At 41.8% G+C, this 22,931-nt stretch overlaps 1 protein-coding gene across 1 annotated transcript in view; it reads left to right on the forward strand.

The window, feature by feature from the left end:
- Positions 1–22,397, forward strand: part of rhbg (Rh family B glycoprotein) — a gene marked incomplete at its 3' end in the record, with an annotated part of 35,418 nt that extends 13,021 nt beyond the window's left edge. Inside the window, exon 6 of the mRNA XM_079640899.1 lies at positions 22,353–22,397. Within this exon, the coding sequence (XP_079497025.1) occupies positions 22,353–22,397 (45 nt within the window). The remainder of the gene's footprint in view (positions 1–22,352) is intronic.
- Between the last annotated feature and the right edge of the window lie 534 nt (positions 22,398–22,931).

Here is a 22,931-nt window from a genome sequence, read left to right on the forward strand (position 1 = left end):
TTTTTAGGATCTGTTGGGAAGTGTGGACTTGTATCTGGAGAGGTGCATTACATACAGGCTATTCTCTTTATAAAATGCATGTGTTTGTGCATATCTCTATTCCTATACAGGTGTGTGTGTTCAACAAAAACAGAATTTTCTTTGGGGGTGAACAAAGGGTCATCTTAGGTATGTTGTAAACGTCATGATTCGTACCATGCTTTGATAACACTGTGTGATGTCATTAGGGTGGTGCCAATAAAGATATTTGACTATGAGAGAGAGATGAGGTCATGATCTCTTCGCACACATTTAGAAATGCTGCTTATCCAACACTCAGAAAACTGAGCACGCTGAGGAGGAGTCTGAGAAGCGGCCTCAGGCTTCTTCTCAGTGTGAGCTGCAGAAGACTTTAATTTACGGAAGATAAATCTCTTGAAATACATCTGATTGTCTTTTCCCGCATGGCCTTAGGTCACAGGTTTAAAATCAAACTAAGTCCCGTAAAATGAGTTTTATTTTGTTCTACCAGTACTGCTTTGGTGTAAATGAATGATTTAAATGCATTGATACAGCGAGTGGGGGTTCATCTCGCCTGATTAGTTGCAAACAGTGAAATAATTTGCTTGTTTTTAACACTTTTATTCTACCATAATGCTCAGAATAATGTTTTTAAACATCGGCGGTTCTAGATCCATATTTCTGAGGGCTATTTATTTTATGAGAGGGGCATATCAAATGCGGGACTAAAAGAAAAAGACAGTGGTAAAGATTTAAAAATGTTTAGGTTTGTATTTAGTCTCAAAACAAACATAAAAAGCCATGGTGTTATCTCCTTTCAGAGGGGGGCAGGGTTTTAAACGTCAAACACTGAATACTGGAACAGGGATGATGGTTTAGAAATATGAATTGAAGTGCTAAAGATCAGTGGAGAGGAGGAATATGTTGGCATTCACAACGCCCCATACGTGACTTTGGAAATGTAGCGGTTTCATTGTTACTTGAACTTAATAGCGTCCAAATAATCATGTCAACACCTGATCTGCAGGTCACCTCATGCATAATTCCTAAGAGGACACTTTAAGAAGAATTTTCTCACCGCCATTTAAACCTCACTGCATCGTACTGCATGTCTCCGTATCACGTGATTCTTCGTGACTCCAGTACACCTAACGCAAACAAATAAGACTTTGTAGCTCCGCGAAAATGAAGGGGATTGAAACGGTGTGAAATGATCCAGCCTTCTGAGCTGTGAGGGGATCAGCCCCTTCCTACATCCAGGCCTTGGTTGAACCATAAACTCCACGTGCACTTCGCTCGGCGTCAGCCAATCAGCTTGCGACTCCATCTCTGCGAGTGTGACCCAGGTACACCTGAAAAACACACTGGTTGCTATCCTGGCTCCTGAATGATGGAATGAGCTCCCCATTGACATCGGGACATCTGAAACTCTGCATATGATCCGTCGCAAACCGAAAACACTTCTGTTTCCATTGTACGGAAACTCTTTAAATAACTTGAAAGAGTTAGCTTAGGCCTTGTCACTAATTCCCCAGCACTTACCATGGTATGACTCGCTTGAAGTGAATATATCTTTCCTTGTTGTTCGGAGTTTGGATCTCTATGGTCTTTGTACTTATTGTAAGTTGCTTTGGATAAAAGCCAAATGTAATGTAACACACTCTCATTTAAACCTCACTGCATCGTATGTCTCCATATCACACGGTCCCTCTTGACTCCACTTAAAACAATCACGCAAACAAATAAGACTTTGCAGCTCGGCAAAAGAAACAAAGGGGGTTGAAACTGTGTGAAGTGACCCAGAAGAGTCAACTCTTCAAGGTTGTTTGGAGGAGATCTACAGATCAGCGCTGAATCCAGATCTGGACTGCATACATGCCATGAAATTATGAATTAACTCAAGACTTAAGAGCGTCATATCCACTCGTTAAGCTCTTTGAGAAGCGCCCTGAGGGGGTGGGGGTGGGGGGGGGGAGACACCCAATCCTCTCTCTGCACATTACCTCATTGTCATCAGCGTATAAAAAAAATACAGAAAAGACTAAAAGACTAGCTACTGATAAAAGAGCTAGGCAAAAAGAAATACCCAGAATCCAACACAATCGAAGGAGAAAGAGGGGGCATGCGTTAATTAACGAGCGACTAATCTCCGCCAAATTAATAACCGGGTCATGGATGTGAGGAAGAGAGGGATGAAAAGAGGAATGCAACACGATGTCTCTGGGTGCACCGATGGGAATGTCGTCCCTGTCTTCTCCCCATAACCCCTCCTAACCTCTCCCTTTCTCCCCCGCGCTCCCATCACAAACCCTCTTTGTGGCGCTCCCAAGAAAACCTTCATCGGATGCCAATTTGCATAAAGGCAACAAGCAACGACACTTTCTCTCCCCCCTCCTGTGGGAGAGGACGGCGGCGGGTCCTCCCCTAGTAATGGCAGTGCAATTCTTCTTGTTTTAGGACACACACACACACACACACACACACACACACACACACACACACACACACACACACACACACACACACACACACACACACACACACACACACACACACACTGGAGCATACGTGCAGGACGACATGACGATGGATGTGCTTGTTTTACGATTCCCTCGGTGCTCATACTGTACGTTTGTGTACAGCACTTAGACGCATTCATTGCTCATGCACTCGTAAATGCCACACACACACACGCACACGCACACGCACACACACACACACACACACACACACACACACACACACACACACACACACACACACACACACACACACACACACACACAGAAAGCCCTCACACGGCTCCCTTTTGAGCGTAATTAAAACAGGAGGTGCTCACACAATACGCTTTTGTCTTAGCTCATGGCGAGGGGAGGCGGCTCGCTGCATATCAATCAGGAGGCTCCGTTGTGAAAGCCAATCAGGCGTGTTGAACAGATGACATACTGGGACAAATATGGCACTACTTTCTCGCCGCTCTCCCACGGTGGCGCATGGATACGGTCGGTGACACTTGCTGCGATTTCCGGCTATGGCACGCTGCCATGCGGTTGGAAATTAGCAGCAGGAGCGCGCTCGGATGAATTAGCGTCAGGAACAATGGAGACGAGACGAGAGGCGACGAAGAAGAAGAAGAAGAAGAAGAAGAAGAAGAAGAAGAAGAAGAAGAAGAAGAAGAAGAAGAAGAAGAAGAAGAAGAAGAAGAAGAAGAAGAAGAAGAAATCACAACTATAGGTGGCGATGTTGAGTCGAGGAAACTGCTTCTTTTATGTGTTCCCCATAATCCTCATATTGTGCATTCAAACACGAGGTACATGAATGTAATCAGAAAGGTGTGTTCCGCCCTCACACGGCCAACAATGCAGAGACGTCACCTGGACTTCTACACTGAATGAAAACATCACACACACAATAACCCGGAGTCCGCATTGAGCTCACAGTATTTCCCTGACAACAAAAACCGTTAGCCCAGATTTAGCGTCAGATGTTTCGCTCCAAACTGGAACACATCTGTTTGGTTATCAATAGCGACGGCAGTGTTTGGCAAGCGGCGGCTCCCCTCTCTTTCTCCCATTCACCGCTCTGTTAAAGGGGAACAATTCAGGTGTTATAAATCAGCGAAAGGGGAGCGTCTGACAGGCTGTACAGTGGCAGAGCGAGAGCTCCAGCACCCTGCCAACGTGTATCCTCCAGGGCCACCCAGCTTCCTTTGACGTGGGGGCGATCTCCACCTCTTTGTTTTTCCTGCTTCCCCTTTTCTCCGGGGTTTCTTTTCTGTGTTTGGTTACGAGGTTTGTGCCCCATTTCCTTCACGTCCTGCGCGCCAATTTAATTTGTCTTATTCGGTTAATCTCTCCTGCTCTTTCGTGGCCTTTATTTTCCCCCACCATCCTTTCCTCTTTGCCAACTCACCCTCTGTCTCCCTTTCTCTATACTCACCCTCCCCCTCCCTCTACCCATCTCTCTCTCTGCCATTTCCCCGGTAAGGAGGCACTTTGCAGCTCCTGTCTTTCAATCTCCGCTGTTGGCACTCAGTTCTGACGAGGCGCAGTGTGTGTGGAGGGGAATCTCTCTGTGTGTGTGTGTGTGTGTGTGTGTGTGTGTGTGTGTGTGTGTGTGTGTGTGTGTGTGTGTGTGTGTGTGTGTGTGTGTGTGTGTGTGTGTGTGTGTGTGTGTGTGTGTGTGTGTGTGTGTGTGTGTGTGTGTGTGTGTGTGTGTGTGGAGGGGAAGCTGTGTGTGTGTGGATGGGAAGCTGTGTGTGTGAGTGTGTGTGTGTGTGTGTGTGTGTGTGTGTGTGTGTGTGTGTGTGTGTATGTGTGTGTGTACGGTATGTATGTGTGTGTGTGTGTGTGTGTTTGTGTGTGTGTGTGTGTGTGTGTGTATGTGTGTGTGTACGGTATGTATGTGTGTGTGTGTGTGTGTGTTTGTGTGTGTGTGTGTGTGTGTGTGTGTGTGTGTGTGTGTGTGTGTGTGTGTGTGTGGAGGGGAAGCTGTGTGTGTGTGGAGGGGAAGCTGTGTGTGTGTGGAGGGGAAGCTGTGTGTGTGTGGAGGGGAAGCTGTGTGTGAGCAAACGGGTGCCCACGCTTGCCCACGGCGCCACAAAGGAGCCTTTCTTCGCCCGTCAATGGCCTCCATTAACGCCGGGCCCTCTGGAGGATGTCAGGCTTCCCGAGGTGGCAAACAGAGGCGGCCATTAGAGGCAGGAAGCCGCGGGCAGGGGCATCATGGGAGATCTGCCAGGGAGGAGGGGGGGGGGGGGGCAAGGATTGCATGAGGCGGCGTTTTGTGTTCTGAACTGTGCATATACAGAAACACACTCCCGAAAGGACGCATTTATTTATTCTCTCGCACACACAGGATGATGCATGCATGCACGTATGTGTGTGTGTGTGTGTGTGTGTGTGTTTTCAAGGTTCAAGGTTCAAGGTTATTTATTTGTCATACGAACATAGCTACAGAGTAGTTATGTCGATGAAAATCTTAGGTCACAGGCTTCTCCAACATTGCAACACAATAATACAGAAAAACAAACAAATATAGTGCAAGTAAATATTAAAAAGTAAATACAAAAAGAAAAATAGTTTGTGTGTGTACTGTATGTGTGTGTGTACTGTATGTGTGTGTGTGTGTGTGTGTGTGTGTGTGTGTGTGTGTATGTGTGTGTGTGTGTGTGTGTGTGTGTGTGTGTGTGTGTGTGTGTGTGTGTGTGTGTGTGTGTGTGTGTGTGTGTGTGTGTGTGTGTGTGTGTGTGTGTGTACTGTATGTATGTATGTATGTGTGTGTGTTTTCAAAGCTAATGCAATCAAATGTAGGGGTTGAACCTAAAAACATTTAACAGCTAATTGAAACACCAAACATCTAATTAAATCTGCTTTTTCTTTTATTTCTTAATGTTATTTTAAATGTACACACAATACCTTTTAGTTGGATACACTAATCTACTCATGTGATTTGTTAAAACATTACAAAAGATGTGTAAGTGTGAGAGCATCTGAAAATAATCCAATAAATCCTTTATTAAATGGAAGCCCTTTCTATGGCGGGATTTACAAACTGAAACTACGTCAGCACTGTCCACAACGCTGCCTTTATAAACATCCAACAAAACCACATTTTAATGGCTAATATCATTGTGATCCATGCGTCAAATGTTTGCGAAGGCAAGCAGATACTGTAATGTAAACAGAATCAACAAGTCTACGGACTATAACAATGGAAAACAGTTATTACGCACATGTGTTTGCACAACTGTGTTACAGCTGCTTCTGCAATCTAGCCCTTTTTTCTGCAACGGTTTCGTTGTTTCTTTTTTGGCTTATTGTCGATGATGCTGTTGTGGCCTTGTGTTTCCCACAAGAGGATCATACTGCAAAAAAAAATCTATGTAGCCAGGTTTCTATTTTAAATGAGTACAGGACAAAAAATAGTTCAAAACGAAATCCTCTTGGTAGTAATGTTTGTGCCACTCTGCAGTTTGACCTTATTGTCTCCAAGGACTGTGTCAATTAGAGAGAGGAGAACGACTGGCTAATTCCAACATTAGCCATTCGTTTTTACTTTACATTTGTGCAGGTCAAAGATATTTTAAGATCTTTGATATTTGATCCAAAGTTCTCTTAAGGCCCTGACACACCTACCCGATTTTGGGAGTCAGAGGCCGTCAGAGGCAGTCGGGCATTCGCGGGGCCCTACTCAGGTTGGTGTGTCCCGCACCGTCGTTGCTTTACGGCACATTTTCACCCCTCCCGCGTTCTCCCCAACATGTTGAATCGGCCAAAGAAAGTCGGCCAAAGAAATCACTCTGATTGGCTGTTGCCTCTTTTGAATGACGAATACACACTACCGCTGCTTGCTGGTAAGGACAGTTATTGCCACTCGTCGACTGAAGTCTTTGCGGTGTGTTCGTAGACGTAGCGGACGTAAAAGTCGGGACGCCTTCAGTACGTGTTCTTTGGTCTCAGGTTGGTGTGTAGCGGCCTTTAGAGGGCTGATACCTCCATTGATCATTGGTCAAAGAAAAAGTTTTAATCTGGGGATGTTTTATATTTGTCTTTATTCTTACACATTTCTTTTTAAAGATACATACATTTATTTTTAAGAAACAGGATAGGGCAGATTGCTGCAGCAGAATAAAGAAGGATACCACATTTTAGGAACATGCGATGAATGCACAGGGAAATGTGAACCCGACAAAGCCTGAGAGATACGAACACACACACTGCAATGTTTGCTCGTTTTGGAGGTTGCAGCTTGAGGGCAGTCTCTTTCACTTCCTGAGCGATCGGCTCTGAGACGAAGATGTGAAAGGAGGCAGGTCGGCCTTCTCAAGACCTTCTGAGAAGACGGATAAAGGGAGGGGGGCGTGCTGAGAGAGCAGGTGGGAGTGTGTGCAGATCAGAGGGGTGTGTGTGCGGATCAGAGGAGTGTGTGTGCAGATCAGAGGAGTGTGTGACGGTCAGCATCCACTGGTCTAATGACGGGCCGACTTCAGAGCGGCGCTGGCTCCCTTTGCTCAGCGCCAATTAACTCCAAGGGTGGGGACAGTTGATGGACAAGTCTATTATTAGCCTGTGAGGAGTGCCGCAGCGCCTCAAAGAAATCAAAGAAAGAAAAGTCTTGAAGGAAGTGGCAAATGCAAAGTGAATGCGCGTGATATGCTTCATTGGCCCAATTGTGGCCGTAGTGCTTTCTTCTCCCAACGTTACTTCTTCTCATGAGCGGAGAATACAAGAAACTCTGTAAATGATGTGATATGTGGCTCTGCTGCCGTACTCTCTTATACCACTCTGGGAAACAAAAAAGGAAATGACAGGCCTTCATTCAAAGACACATATCAAAGGTACTTTAAAATGCCTAAATCCTTCCAGCTGAGCGGAGCGCCCCCCCGTCCATCCCACCAATCGTTGTCTTCAGGCGGGAGGCCATCGCTCTCTGATTGGACTCCATTTCAAACACATTTCTCAATGGAGTCGTGCAGAGCAGGTCCTAAAAGTTGAAAAAACTTTTAATTTTACCGGTTTGGGTTCCCTTGTGAACGTATTTTTATACATGTTTGTAGTTAGAAGCTTGAAATAAGTTTGTTTTTTGGTCGTAAAACACGTCATTAAAAACACCAATGGTGAATTAAAAAATGGTGGTTGCTAACAAGTGTCTCAATGAGACGACTAAATGTCATCACGCCAAAACATTAGCCGCTTTTAGCTTAGCGGTGGTGACGTGAAGTCATGTGACCGTGCTGTAGTTCCTTTATAGCCCAACATTAGCCACCTTTAGCTTAGCGGTGGTGACGTGAAGTCATGTGACCGTGCTGTAGTTCCTTTAATCTCCTGTCACACGGTCCCACAATTGACACCAGATGGACACACGAATATAGAATTGTGAATTTCAAATTTCATTTAAAGAAGGCCCCGAACTTGGTCAACGGCCAAGCAACAGCCGAAGAAAGTACGATGCCTACAGAAGGCCACACGATGGCACCCGAACCACACACGAAAATATGGTTGTAGACTTTACCGATGTATCCAAACTCAATGTAAGAGCTTGTGCCTCTACGGGGGGTGCTAACATTTAAACATACACTTTATTCTTTACTTTCTCCGTCTTCATATGTAGATGAGAAGATATTACTTATCTCCGTAATGTTGTTTCCATAGCAACAACAATTTCCTGTCAACAGTGTAAACTCGCCTTCAAAATAAAAGCATCTAAATAAAACCTAAATTACATTTAAGACATACAACTGCAACGGAAGTAACAACAACAATGTAATATCCTTTTCAGTTTCACAGAACACAAATTGGATTATTTACATAATATGTTTACATGATTTTGTTGTGTAATAAATGCAATCTCGATGTCATTGTACATACGATGGCTACGCAACGGCATTGCGAGGGCTTCACGTAGTAGTCGTGTTGCCTTCCTAAGACAATCAGGCAGCTTCTTGTTTCCTTCGTATTTTCTTCGTGAGGCGAAAAATACCCGATGGCACCGATGATCAGATGAAGATTACACGATTTGACGAGATGCCCTCACGGTGGCCTTACGAAGGGCAAAATGGACACACAAATTAAACACGAAAAAGAACCTTCGCAAGGACCGTCGTCAATTTTTTGGCATGAAAAAGATTTTGCCACCGCTCACAAAGTTGCTGCCGGAGCCTGAGAAACTCCACCGGCGGTCATACGATGGCTTCAGATGCCCTCACGAATGACCCGATGTTGTTACGATCAGAGCCGAATTTGAACATTTCCTTTATCGTCTGTCCATCTGTCAATTTCGGGACAGTGTGACAGGGGCTTTATAGCCCAACATTAACACCTGAACATCAGCAGGAGAGGACTCTTTAAAGTAGAGACACTACATACTGATATACACCTGAACATCAGCAGGAGAGGACTCTTTAAAGTAGGGACACTACATACTGATATACACCTGAACATCAGCAGGAGAGGACTCTTTAAAGTAGGGACACTACATACTGATATACACCTGAACATCAGCAGGAGAGGACTCTTTAAAGTAGGGACACTACATACTGATATAAACCTGAACATCAGCAGGAGAGGACTCTTTAAAGTAGGGACACTACATACTGATATAAACCTGAACATCAGCAGGTGAGGACTCTTTAAAGTAGAGACACTACATACTGATATACACCTGAACATCAGCAGGAGAGGACTCTTTAAAGTAGAGACACTACATACTGATATACACCTGAACATCAGCAGGAGAGGACTCTTTAAAGTAGAGACACTACATACTGATATACACCTGAACATCAGCAGGAGAGGACTCTTTAAAGTAGAGACACTACATACTGATATACACCTGAACATCAGCAGGAGAGGACTCTTTAAAGTAGAGACACTACATACTGATATACACCTGAACATCAGCAGAAGAGGACTCTTTAAAATGGAGACACTACATACTGATATACACCTGAACATCAGCAGGAGAGGACTCTTTAAAGTAGGGACACCACATACTGATATACACCTGAACATCAGCAGGAGAGGACTCTTTAAAGTAGAGACACTACATACTGATATATACCTGAACATCAGCAGGAGAGGACTCTTTAAAGTAGAGACACTACATACTGATATACACCTGAATATCATCAGGAGAGGACTCTTTCAAGTAGAGACACTACATACTGATATACACCTGAACATCAGCAGGGGAGGACTCTTTAAAGTAGAGACACTACACACTGATATACACCTGAACATCAGCAGGAGAGGACTCTTTAAAGTAGAGACACTACATACTGATATACACCTGAACATCAGCAGGAGAGGACTCTTTAAAGTAGAGACACTACATACTGATATACACCTGAACATCAGCAGGAGAGGACTCTTTAAAGTAGAGACACTACATACTGATATACACCTGAACATCAGCAGGAGAGGACTCTTTAAAGTAGAGACACTACATACTGATATACACCTGAACATCAGCAGAAGAGGACTCTTTAAAATGGAGACACTACATACTGATATACACCTGAACATCAGCAGGAGAGGACTCTTTAAAGTAGGGACACCACATACTGATATACACCTGAACATCAGCAGGAGAGGACTCTTTAAAGTAGAGACACTACATACTGATATATACCTGAACATCAGCAGGAGAGGACTCTTTAAAGTAGAGACACTACATACTGATATACACCTGAATATCATCAGGAGAGGACTCTTTCAAGTAGAGACACTACATACTGATATACACCTGAACATCAGCAGGGGAGGACTCTTTAAAGTAGAGACACTACACACTGATATACACCTGAACATCAGCAGGAGAGGACTCTTTAAAGTAGAGACACTACATACTGATATACACCTTGTAATAACTATAATAGGGCGCCGACCATTCTTGTGGCCCAAGAATTAGAACAGCCCTTAAAACCTGTTAAGCCCGAGAGACCCCGGTACTGGGCCCCTCCTGCAAAATCTTGCAGGAAACAGTGTCTGAGGGCATGTTCATTTAATAAACTATGAATGTTTTATATCCATGTAACGGAAAGTGATCATTTAAAAAAAAGAAATCTAAAAAACCCCACAATGATAACGCTGAGCTGCTGAATTAGCAACGAGCGAAAAATGCTAACAGATGACTGCACCGAAATTCACTCACAAAACCTTATTATTTATCTTTGCTGCACATCCAGCCCATCGTTTCACATCGTGAGGAGACACAGAAGAGAGGGGTACCCTTCATTATCACTCGATTATAGGAACTCTCGGAGATAATAACAAGAACACACATCAAAACATATGGAGCTAGGTAGCTAGAAACGCTAACATGGCTCACCTCTGTCGTAGTCTGGTCAAAACTCTTCAATGGCATTAAAACTATAAAAACGATGCTGAAGTTAATCCATAGGTTAATCCAATGTGTTTGTGTCACTTTGAAATGATTTCTGATAATCCATGAGCAATAAATCTGCTTTTCAGTTTGGAGATGTCAGACCTAGTAGACCTATAGAGACAGCTTCACTCTGGAGCAAAACTGCATGCGCGAAGCCCCCACCTTTTTGTTTTACCATGTGTGTGTGTGGGGAGATTCCCCTTTGATTCTATTGGCTCTAACGGTCAGAAAGAGATGTCAATCACCAAAATCGACCAATGGGTTCCAGAGAAACGGTAAAACACCCATTTCCACCCAAATGACCCCAGAAGTTTTTTTTTTGTGCTAAATCTCTCAAAAAAGGTCAAATATCACTTGTTTTGCATCAATCTTGATACAGGGTACTTATTATATGTTGTACTTTGGATTCCTACAGCTTTTAGTCTACTAACTTATCATCCAAGGGTAGTTTTCACTGTAAGTAAAAAATATCTTTTGGACGGACACTATAATTTACAGTTTTTTATTATGTTCAATCTGAATTTTCTTTCAAATAAAAATTTTTTATATTGATTCTGACTTTTCTACATCCAACTCACAGGTTTATCATTACTTTGAGAAAAAAGATTATTAATTTAACCCTTTTAGAAGGGAAGATATGGTCATTTGTTCTGGGAATGTCATTTTCGAGCCTGAGACCTGAAAAACAGGCTCAGGGCTAAACTGTTTAAAAAGAAGCCACTGTCTGACAAAAAGGCTCTGAATGTGTTTCTGTTTGATCTTCTCTGTAAATACAGTATGTGAACATGTGTTTGTCCGGCCTCATTATTGTCTGTCAGAGCAGATCTCACGTGACAGAGACGATTAACTGCTATAGAAATATATATTGCAGCCAATGAGGAAACTTTAAAAGAATTAATTAATTTTCCTTTCTAATCAGGGCTTAATCTTAATGTCTGCTCAGCACTATATGGACGTATATGAAAAAGATTAAAATGCTGAAAATGAAATGCTAATAAGAATATAATCAAGAAGAAGAGCGGCTAATGTGGAGTCTGTTGAATAACACATTTCAAAATTAAATTAGAGCGTCAAAACAGTTCCCAAATGAAGACATGAAAAGGGTTTTTAAACGTGCTGTTTTAACTCAAATAGAAGTGCCTATGGAGTCGCTCTGAGTCACGTGAAGAGAATTGAAAGGATACATCTGAGCATGTTCTGTATATTTCTGTATTCTTATAGACAGCAAATCTCTTGAAATCACCAACAACTAAAACAAGCATCTTAACATGTTTTGAATCACGTCTGTTTGATATGTTGTCCTTTATTAATTCGTTTTAAAAGTACTTTTTAATTTACGCTTTACCTCCCATCAGGAGGTGGATTAAAGTGAGGCTATGTACTCCTCTTCCTCCTCCTCTTCTTCCTCCTCTTCTTCCTCCTCCTCCTCCTCTTCTCCTCTTCCTCTTTATTCATGAGGAAGAGAGGGACACAATTAAAATGGCAGCTGTTTGTTTACGCGTTCCCACGAATCCATGCCAATTAAGCTTCGTCACTCCGTCAGCCACTTGTCTTCCTGATTAGGCTCCCCTCTGCAGACAAGAGGGAGAAAGGGAGAGAGAGAGAGAGAGAGAGAGAAAGAAAGAAAGGGAGGGAGAGAGAGAGAGAGAGAGAGAGAGAGAGAGAGAGAGAGAGAGAGAGAGAGAGAGAGAGAGAGAGAGAGAGAGAGAGAGAGAGAGAGAGAAAAAAGGCCCGGAAAAGAGAGCTCCTGCCCGGCATCACCACAGATGGAGGCCCGCATAGAAATCTATCTAAGCTGAAACTAAAAACGCTTTTCACAGCAGAGCCATTGACATGCATCTAAAAATAAGTGTGGAAAAAAAAAAGAATCCAATTCTCTTGTGCTTTCTGAGACATTGTGTTATAAAGAGCTCTTTTTTTTTTTAAATCAAATGAATGACTTTTATGGATCTGCAGGGATACAAAAAAAAAATCGACATTCAAATAAATAAATATATCGATATATAATTAAAATCGTATCAATTTAACCCACTTTTTTGATCATTTAGACACCTTGCATCATGTACAACATACAGCATGATTTAGATACGCTTTATAATATATAGGGCGATGTATGGTGATTATTCTTACATGCAACAGGCCACTGAGGGCCAAGTCATGATTACATCCAATCATCCGCTGCAATATCGAATGAAATGTATGCAGTTTTTATCATTATTTAAAGGATGGCATCCTGTTTATTTATCACACTATATATATTGAGATGTAGGCCACTTTATGCAGCATAGACTAACGATCCATAATCTGGTGTTTCATTTCAATCATCTTGCAACTGAATACAAGTTTTAAAAGTACTTTAAAGAACGTATCAAGATTGCAGTGGGAACTTCAGGGCATTCTTTCGTGAAAACGGGGCGAACATATAGCCTATATTTCCAAATCAATAAATACAAATACTGGCAAAAAAACAAAACAATTATTGATGTAAAATAAAAGCTCTCTTTCTGCTCGTTTATTCAAGTTAAAGCATTCGATCCTGATCCATTTGGAAACGTAAGTATCGCCTGCAAAGAATTTTTCCCAATAAAACGCATTTTCTGGGATCGAAAAAAATAATAATTTAGTAGATTTTTGATTTAAAGTATTTTTTATAATCGGAATTTCAGGCCAGGAGTCCTGCAGGTCTATACATATGAATTTATTTAATTTAAATGAGTAGAACATGACTAAAAGTCCGTCAACTTTCTGAATACAGTTAACGAATTGGGCCTATAACGTAGCTGTTGTAATGGAACAATACGGGACATAATTCACTGTGGTGTCGCGGACCTGTTCGAGATTATACCTGGTGGTTGTTATCATTCTAGCTTGAGTAGCATGCATACAAGTTATTCTTCCCTTCTGTAAATCTAATGGGAAATAAAGGTTGGAATTCCATACTCAACACGCCGCCTCCGACTCCCATTCAACGGCTCTACACTGTACTCATTAGTCTGCTCAGCTGTTTCGCTCATGGAGCTGCAGGGCAATTTTAATGTCATTTCATGTAAGAAAATAAACCAATGTTTTAACATCAATCTCTTTTCTTGTCTCCATGCTGTTTGCAGTCTGTCTGTCCCGCTGCAGCAGAACGGATGAGTTTCTGATTATTATGGGATGACTTCACGCTTTAAATTGCAATTAGACTCAAATGACTCACCACCACGTGTGAATAATGTGAGCGAGGCCCTGTTGTATTACTGCACAGGATTTCTGTTAGACCTGGGCCCTTTCTCATTTCACTAATTTCCCCTCCTCTTTCCTCGGATCCCCTCCTCGACTCCTACGCTCGCATCCCCTGTGGGCGGGACTAAGACACGAGGATAGGAGTCGAGGAAGGGAGTCGAGGAGGGGAATTAAAGAAATTAGAAACCTTCCTGGAAATGTGCTGAATATGCTCTTTTAATAATAATGATAATAATACAAGTAAAAATATTGGGGAATAAAAATGGGGAATATAAAAAGGATTTAAAGCTAATTTAAATAATAGAAATGAAAATGTAATTAGCAGTAAAGACTTCATTAAAATCGTGTTTTATTATGTGGGGAAAAATCACGATATTATTATTATCATCACTATTATTATGGTTTAAACCCAAGCTAGTTAATTCCTTAAAAAATATATAGTTTCATTTTTAGTTTGTATATAGATCACATTGAAAAACACACCATTTTATAAGCAATATCAACAAGTGCAGATATTAAGAAGCAATGGAATAGACAATTAGCAAAGCAACAACACAAAGACTCTTAAGTAAAGTATGATTTAAGTTGAGTACATGAAGAGGAGAGATTATATATGTATTTTTATTTGAATCAGTTACAAAAAAGACAAATTCCAGAAAAACTCAGATTGAATTGATTGTTTCATTGAGCTTTTTTGCAGGTGTGTTTTATGGCATTTACACTCCAAGCCAATAGGGGGCAATAACACAATATTGTTTTTTTCCCCCACAATATTGTTCACCTGATCACATGGCTGCTGATTTGTTTGGATGGTGGGAAGACGTTCTTACAAACAGGATAATACAAAAAAAGAAGAAGAACAAACACAACACTCTGCTTCAGGTCAGTGGGTGTTTCTAAATGTCGAGGACGCTTCCTTGGTAGCACATGTCTTCCGAGTCAGGTCCTTCAGAAGCGAGGCAAGAATCCTTCCTAGCCTCGGAAAACGAAGAATGGTAGAACAGGCTAACAGGTGTGCAGGTGTGCGTCATAGCCCCGCCTTATTCGCAGTCAAGTGATTGTTTTTGTTGCTGTCAATTAGCATCATGCTACAATAGATGCTAATGCTGTGGAGCTCTGGTCGACATTTATAATGTTTTGTGACCCAAAAAAAAGAGAGTTGCTTGTTATTTCTGCAGGGTGTGGCATTGTTTTGAGGAACCATTTCTGTCTTTTTTGTGGGTTGATTTCCATCTTTGTACTGTAACTCAAATGCCATCAATTGCAATATTGCTGCCAAAGCTGTGCAGAGTTTTGCTGCCATTAGGCTACAGAAGTTTGGAACCTAAAAAAACAGAAGCATTTGGTTTTTATTTCTGCAGTGAATGGTCTGGTATTACAAGTTGATCTTCGATGTATTGTGATTGTTGTTGGGGTTCAAATACTGTCTTTATTTCCAATCATGTGGGTTCATTTCCATTTTGACCTCTAATGCTATCAACTAGCATCGTGCTAGCATCAGCTGGTTGCCAACGTTTTTATCTGCCATTACAGAAGTTTGTAACCCAAGAAAGGAAAGTGTTTGGTTTTTATTTCTGCAGTGAAATGTGTGGCAGTAGTAATTGATGTGATTGTTTTTGGGCTTCAATTTCTGTCTTTTTTCAGTTTTGTGGTTTGATTTCCACTGTAACTCTAATGCATCACATGTGTCAAACTCAAGGCCCGGGGGCCAAATCAGGCCCTTGGTGGATTTAATTTCGGCCCGCAGGATAATGATCAATTCCTATTAGATCTGGCCCGCTGGTATATTGCACGCACACCTTCACTCCATCCTGAGGGTCTCCTCAGCTCAGAGCCTGAGCCCAAACATTGATGACCTTGCCCCCAAGATGAGATGCCAAGTATCTGAACTAGCATCACAGAGCAGCACACTGAGTTTAATGGATGTTTCCTTCTGCACTTTCTCTCTCACGACAACAGGGCATGTTTGGTTTCTCTTTGAGGGAAATAGTTTTGTTGAAGCTGTTGTTGGCCTGTGGGAAAATGTAATCATAAGAAATGACTCTGGAAAAGCTGCAGATAGAGCCATAAGAAATGAATCAACTGATTATTTAATGTTTAATGTTGTTTTTATTGGCAATCATTGAAGCTTTGTTAGTTCCAGGTTTAATATGTGCAATAAGTTCATTTCAATAAGTTCTGCAATAAACATTGAACCAGTCCGGCCCTTCACTAGTACAGATTTCTTAATTTTGGCCCACTGTGTATTTGAGTTTGACCTCCCTGCTCTAATGCTATCTATATCATAATGCTAGCTGCCCAAGCTGTGGAGAGTTTGTTGCCATGTACTGTAAGAAGTTTCGTGACCCAAAAAAAGTGTTATTTGGTTTTTATTTCTGCAAGTGAATGCTCTGGTCTTTAATCTTGTGGGTTGATTTCATGTTCTGCTCTTAGCATCATGCTAGCTATCTTTGACTCTTTACTTGCTGTAACACATTTAAATGTCCCCTTTGTGAGGTATTCTGATTCTGATTATCCAGTTGCTAATGTTTTTTTCTGCCATTAAAGAAATGTATAACCCTAAAGGAGAGACACGTTTGTTTTTTATTCGTGCATTGAGTGTTGACGTCATGTGATTCATTTTTCAGGCGCAATTTCTGTCTTTTTTTCAATCGTCTGTGTTGATTTTTCAACGTTTGGAGTATAATTTGTCAGCCATTGAACATCGCAGACATGCTAAACAAACAATCCTGAGCTGAGGCCATTAATCTGAACAGCCTCTCCACCCAGACAGCAAACATAAAGCTTCGTGTCTGTGAGGAGGGGCCCCTCAGAGGGTCTGCCTGCTCCCACAGCTGTGTGTGTGTGTGTGTGTGTGTGTGTGTGTGTGTGTGTGTGTGTGTGTGTGTGTGTGTGTGTGTGTGTGTGTGTGTGTGTGTGTGGGGTGTAAGTGTGCGATCCACCCCGGTCCTGTTGTTGAAAAGTTGACTTTGTTGCTTCTCGCTTTGTTTTACGCACATTAGCATATTTCAACAATTAGTCGAAAGGAAACCAAAAGAAACCGAACATCTGAATTAACTTTGGCACAATCATTTCTACGCTCACATCGCATCAGGTCATTTCATCTTGAGCCGTTGGATTTTCGTTTTTAGTAACATTTTTAGCATGAAGTTCGAACTTTTGATGCCATAAAACAAAAGTAATAACAAACATAGATCGTGCAGGAGCGTTAGGAAACCCCAAAGAGCTTAAATATCACCTCTAGGATTTACAATTCATCCTAATGCTATAGGGATATGTGTTACTTTGACATAATGAGATAGTAATGAGAATAACCCAACACATAACTACTGGGCACATTAACTATGGCTCAGGTCTGTTTTCATACTCTTTAATAATAACAGTGATGAATTGGGTTTGATCGAGAAAGCTTGAGCGTCTTTTGCCTTTTATTGCAAATCTTTCAAGAGTATTTTTTGCTTGCTGTTTTGGATATGAGTTGATGTCAGAGCTAATTGAAAAGCAGTTTTAAAATACATTGTGCAAGCTGCACTTTACAAACCTTCATTTACACACAAAGATACATTAGCCAGCTGATCTCAGTTACTACAAACAATATTTACTGGAAATGGCTCACAAGTGAACATTTCCGTCTGGGATATTTGTCAATCTTTAAGTCAGTTTCTTTTCCCTATAACTTTATTGACTCTTTCAGCCCAGAGGGAGCATGTTGACATAGAAGTGTTAAAAATCACATATAGGAATGACGTTCTTGTTTGTTGGGAGGAAATATATCCTGCTGCTATGGACAATTTTACACTCCCATTTGCACTATGTACATCATCTTTTTTATATATATCCTGCTTACTGAAGTAAACTGTTATTTTGTGGGGTTTTTTGTAAATTATTGAGTGTTCTTGCTTTTTAATGTGTGAGTGTTTTATACCTTAGGACTGTGGGAAACAGTATTTCGATCTTTCTGTGTGCACAAACATATTTTGAGATTGGCAATAAAGTTGACTTTGACTTTTGACAAGAGGAGGTTAGGAAGAGTTCCCTTTTTCTTTTTCTGTTTCCTCCTGACAACTTGTCCAACCATAACGCCGTGGTTCAACCAAACTGTGGGAGCCACATTCAAGGTCTCTGTGTTTTCTATGTGGTATTTTTGATATTGCATTCACCTGCTCACTGGCATGGAAAAAGAAAGGGGGGATTCAGGAGGCTTCATTTCCTGTTGACTACATTTTCTACGGCTATTCTACCGAGATCTTTAATGCAATTTCTTCATAATATTCCACCACAATCACCATCACATCCACCATTGCACTTATACTATTCCTACCGATTGGACTCTATTTCCTGGAGTGGTTTTGTTTGAGCGAATCAAAGTGTTTTTCGTCCTGTCTTGAGCCCCTCACTGCTTTTTTTGGACTGCTTTAAGCCGCAAACCTTACCATAGCATCGTCACGTCATAAAACAGATTCCTTTTCAAACTGTGATTTCCAACAATCCCTGAGACCTATGCTGTCGTCCCGAAGCCTTAAGCACTTATACATTTAGTTAAAACTATTTATTGTTTCCCTTTTTAATTTAGAGGACTTGTGCCGTACTTGGCAGTCTATCCAGAGGTCATTACTGTCAGCTTCAAGTGTGAGTCATTACTGACTAACAGATGTCAACACACCATTGTTCTGTGAGTGCGTTTTTACAAGCCACTTCAAATCCACAACAACAAACCAGGTCTTTGTTCACTTCCAGGTGAATCTGTGTTTTTAATTCATGCTCTCCGCTGGCTATGTGCTTTGGTTATTCTCACCTGAATGAAGAAATGCAACAAGACTTAAAAACTCCATTCTGACAGCTCTGGTTGATTCAGAAATCTGATTTACAAGAGCAGATTCTCAGGTTTTATATGTAAAAAATCAGCGCCACAGTTGTTTCCCACTCACGTAACACTTCCTGTTCATCTTCACGGATCCCCCAAGGGGCGTCGTTCATTATAACAAACATCAAACTCAGTAATGCCTTCCGTCCTATAACATCCCGGCAAAGACGCAGAGCTGTTTGTGGCGGCATTAGCATGAGAAAGCTCGTCCATCTCACTGCACTTATTTGACCTCTGACCCCCCCTTTGTGCCACCCAGACAGCAAATTGCAGCCGTGGTGGGTACGGCTCCCTCGCTGGGTGTCTCTCAATCAGGTTTAATGGGTAAAGTCAATTCCCATACACCCCCCAAAAACACACACCGTCACACACGCTCCCACACTCAGCAGACAGGCTGGAGGACCCTTTCTTTGCACCCTGCTCCTGTCTGAAGCCCCTTTTCATGTCTGAGTTTTAATGAAGAGAGGGGGCCACGATGAGGGGCACCCTGAGATGGCAGGAGCCACTTTGCATGCTTCTATATCTGTGTCGGGCTTTCCGAGGCTTAATCCCATAGAGTTGCAAAGGGATGAGAAACATATGCGGCATATTACGGGCGCACGGCATTCACAGCGGCATCAATGGCGTCCTCTGTTTTACCGTCAGAGCCTGGGAAGGTCTTTGTGCCGTTCGCCATATGGTCATCGCTGCGTCTGCTTTCAACACTAAAGCGGGTTTTTGATTAGAACAATGTTGTTTTGAGATTGTTGTTGCAGATATGGGCTTGTTTTTAATGCAAAAGCTCATTATCATAAAGACAAAGTGGTTGAGTTTCAAAGCAGCAACGACTGATGTATAATGTGGGTTTCTGAAGAAGTCTGCTCTGCGGTAGCAATCGTGTTTGGCTTATATTTTCTTTGAAGAATTACTTTTCAGTCGTTTATTATGCTTTTTTTGGACTTATGTACACGCCAATATTATTTATCTCCCTTCAGCTACTGTGGATTATTTGAATTTCTGGATATCTCTAGTAAAAGACTGGAAACAAGAGCATGTGATTTCGGGCATTTACTCGAAGGAAAGGCCTCGAAACCCAATCCAATCTCTTTATATGGTCACAGATATTACATAACCTTTAACTGACTCGTTCTTTGGACAATTTGATCGCCATGTTCTGGTGTTACCATGTAAACAGCTAATGCAGAACCAGATATGTTTACTAAACACCACAGTATACAAGATATAGAAATACATCCATGTACTATATAATCTCCCACACGATCCAGACATCTGTCGCTGAGTTGTTGACAACCCTGCAAACTCTTTTCTTTCCCTTTTTGGACCTTGTTTATTTACAAATGCAGTCATGTATCCCATTGTTGAGATTGTAAACCTGAGTATGAGAGGGTCACGCATCCAAGCCCCGAGCCTGTGTTTCAGGTCTCAGGCTCGAAAATGACATTCCCAGAACAAAGGACCATATCTTCACTTCTAAAAGGGTTACATTAATAATCTTTTTTCTCAAAGCAAGGTTACACCTGTGAGTTGGATGTAGAAGTGTCAGAATCAATATAGATGTTTTTATGTTAAAGTAAATTCAGATTGAACACAGTAAAAGAATGTAAATGATAGTGTCCGTCCAAAAAAAAAAATTACTTATAGTGAAAACTACCCTTGGATGATGGGTTGGTAGACTAAAAGCTTTAGGAATCCAAACTACAACATATAATAAGTGCCCTGTATCAAGATTGATGCAAAACAAGTGAAATTTGACCTTTTTAGAGAGAATTAGCATAAAAAAAAACACTTCTGGGGTCATTTGGGTGGATTTGACCTATCTATGGCCCCCCTTGCTCGATTTTGCTGATTGACATCTCTTTCTAACCGTCAGAGCCAATGGAATCAAGGGGAACTCCCACATACTCCTTATTTGGTCATGTGTGTGTGTGAGACTGCCGCATAGCCAAAACCGGAAGCTGCGATAACTCTGGTGGCTTCCATTAGCAGCTAACTTTTACTCTCCGATTTGGGGCTTAACAGGTTGCTAAACCTGAGATAATTTTAGTATTGACATGAATGCACAGTTTTATCATGCTACCATGGTCTCAGTCATGTTTTAGAGGCTTTACCACCTCATAGATTCTTTTAATTGTATGGTTTGAAAATAATCCGATTTTGATACGTTTGCCTTTTTATTGCAAGGATCCAAATTGAAATCTCCAAGTTGACAAAGTGTAAATCATGGGCATCCAGATTCTTAATATCTGCTTCAAAGAAAGTGCAAGTTGAATCATGAACAGAAACATTTCGGGGGGGTTTCGTCTTGCAACTTTCTGAACATACTGTATATCCGGTTTTCAACTTCTTTCCCAAGCTGCCCTTCCTTTCTTTACATGGCAACACTCTGAATGTCCTGAGAAGCGACTAACTTGTTAATTTGTCTCCCTCTATGACAGCAGCCTTCTCAGCCAATGAAGACGCTGGCTTAGTATGTGTAAAACAAGAGTAAATACTCTGTAGTATCACTACATTCATATCTGCAGATTCTACCACCTAATACCGAAACTCAATGCCTAAGCAAGAAGCAGTTTTCATTTCACGAGTTCACTTTTTGGATGTCGGTATGCAAGCCGTTTTCTGTTGAATGAAAGGAATATCAAAGGTTAGAAAAAGTATAATTGACCAGGGGTAGAGGAATGTGAGAATGTGGTTAGAGATATTTCCAAACATCTGGAGCAAACCCCCAGAAACCTGCATGTCCGCTGAAACTCTGACTACTTCTAAATCCAGGCTGAAAGCTTCTCAAGTTAATTGAACTATTCACATCTCACACTGCACTGCAACTTGTATTCATGTTCCTGTGTTATTCCTGTCTGATTATATTTGTGTTTTAATGTTTATAACGTGTTGCCGCCACACTATTTCTTAATGCTTTCATTTTTGTAAAGCACTTTGAATGGCCGTGTGTTGAAAGGTGCTATATGAATAAACTTGCGTTGCCTTGACGCATTATATCGTAACACACCATATCGCAACTTAAGCTTCTCAACTTTGGACTACGCTCCTTTGTTTGAATGTTTCTGGATAGTTGCTCCAACAATGATGCTGTTTTTAAATCTTTACTAAATCAAGTGACAAGTAGAGTCATTTTCTCATAGACTTCTATACAACTGGACTTCTTTTTGCACCCAGAGGAAGACAATGAGTTTTAAGAAACATTGACTTCACTTCCCAGAACTCTTTAGCCGTCCATGCTCGCTATAGACTTTGGAAAACCATCCTCTCTCAGTTGTAGACATCGAGAAGCTTCTGGAGGCTGACTCTATGAATGCTGGAGGTTCTGAGTGTCGCCCTAATCACCGACACTTACTCCTGATTGCTCATTGTCCGGATGTAGGAGGCCATCAAGACTCTGTCCTCTGCCTTCATGCTTACCCTGTAGGACAGTCAGTCACAGAGGTCAAGAGACACGCTGAGACTCCTTCCCCCCTTCCTCTTTCTGCTGTGATCTGAAGGGTTAGATTCACAGCAGCCCACCTCCACCTTGGTCCCATTATCTCTCCGGGGTCAGAGTGTTTGTGCCGGCCTTGACCTGCCTGGAGTTCTTCTGGAGGTCTCATGGAGGTACAATGCACATCGCCATCTTTTGTGTGTATCTGCAATGGAGGAAATGGTGGGGTTGCCATGACGCCGGACTGAAACGTCACTAAAGACCTTCTCAAAGTGCTGATCTGAAGGGAAGATATTTGTGTCACTGCATCCTTGTAAAATAAAAATATAATGTTTGTGTCTTTGACATTAGCGCTGCTATGCCACATGTGCCCTGTACGAAGCCAGCTCAACAGACCCTGGATATGTTTGAGTTATCTTAACTAACCCTAACACACGCGCTCTCGCTAAGCGGTCCTACGACGCTGGTTATCAACTCGGTAAATCAAGCCAGGGTTTCTCTCTCCGGCTGAGTGCGCGTTCACGT

The sequence above is a fragment of the Notothenia rossii genome (genome assembly GCF_949606895.1).
Source record: "Notothenia rossii genome assembly, chromosome: 7".
Taxonomy (NCBI): domain Eukaryota; kingdom Metazoa; phylum Chordata; class Actinopteri; order Perciformes; family Nototheniidae; genus Notothenia; species Notothenia rossii.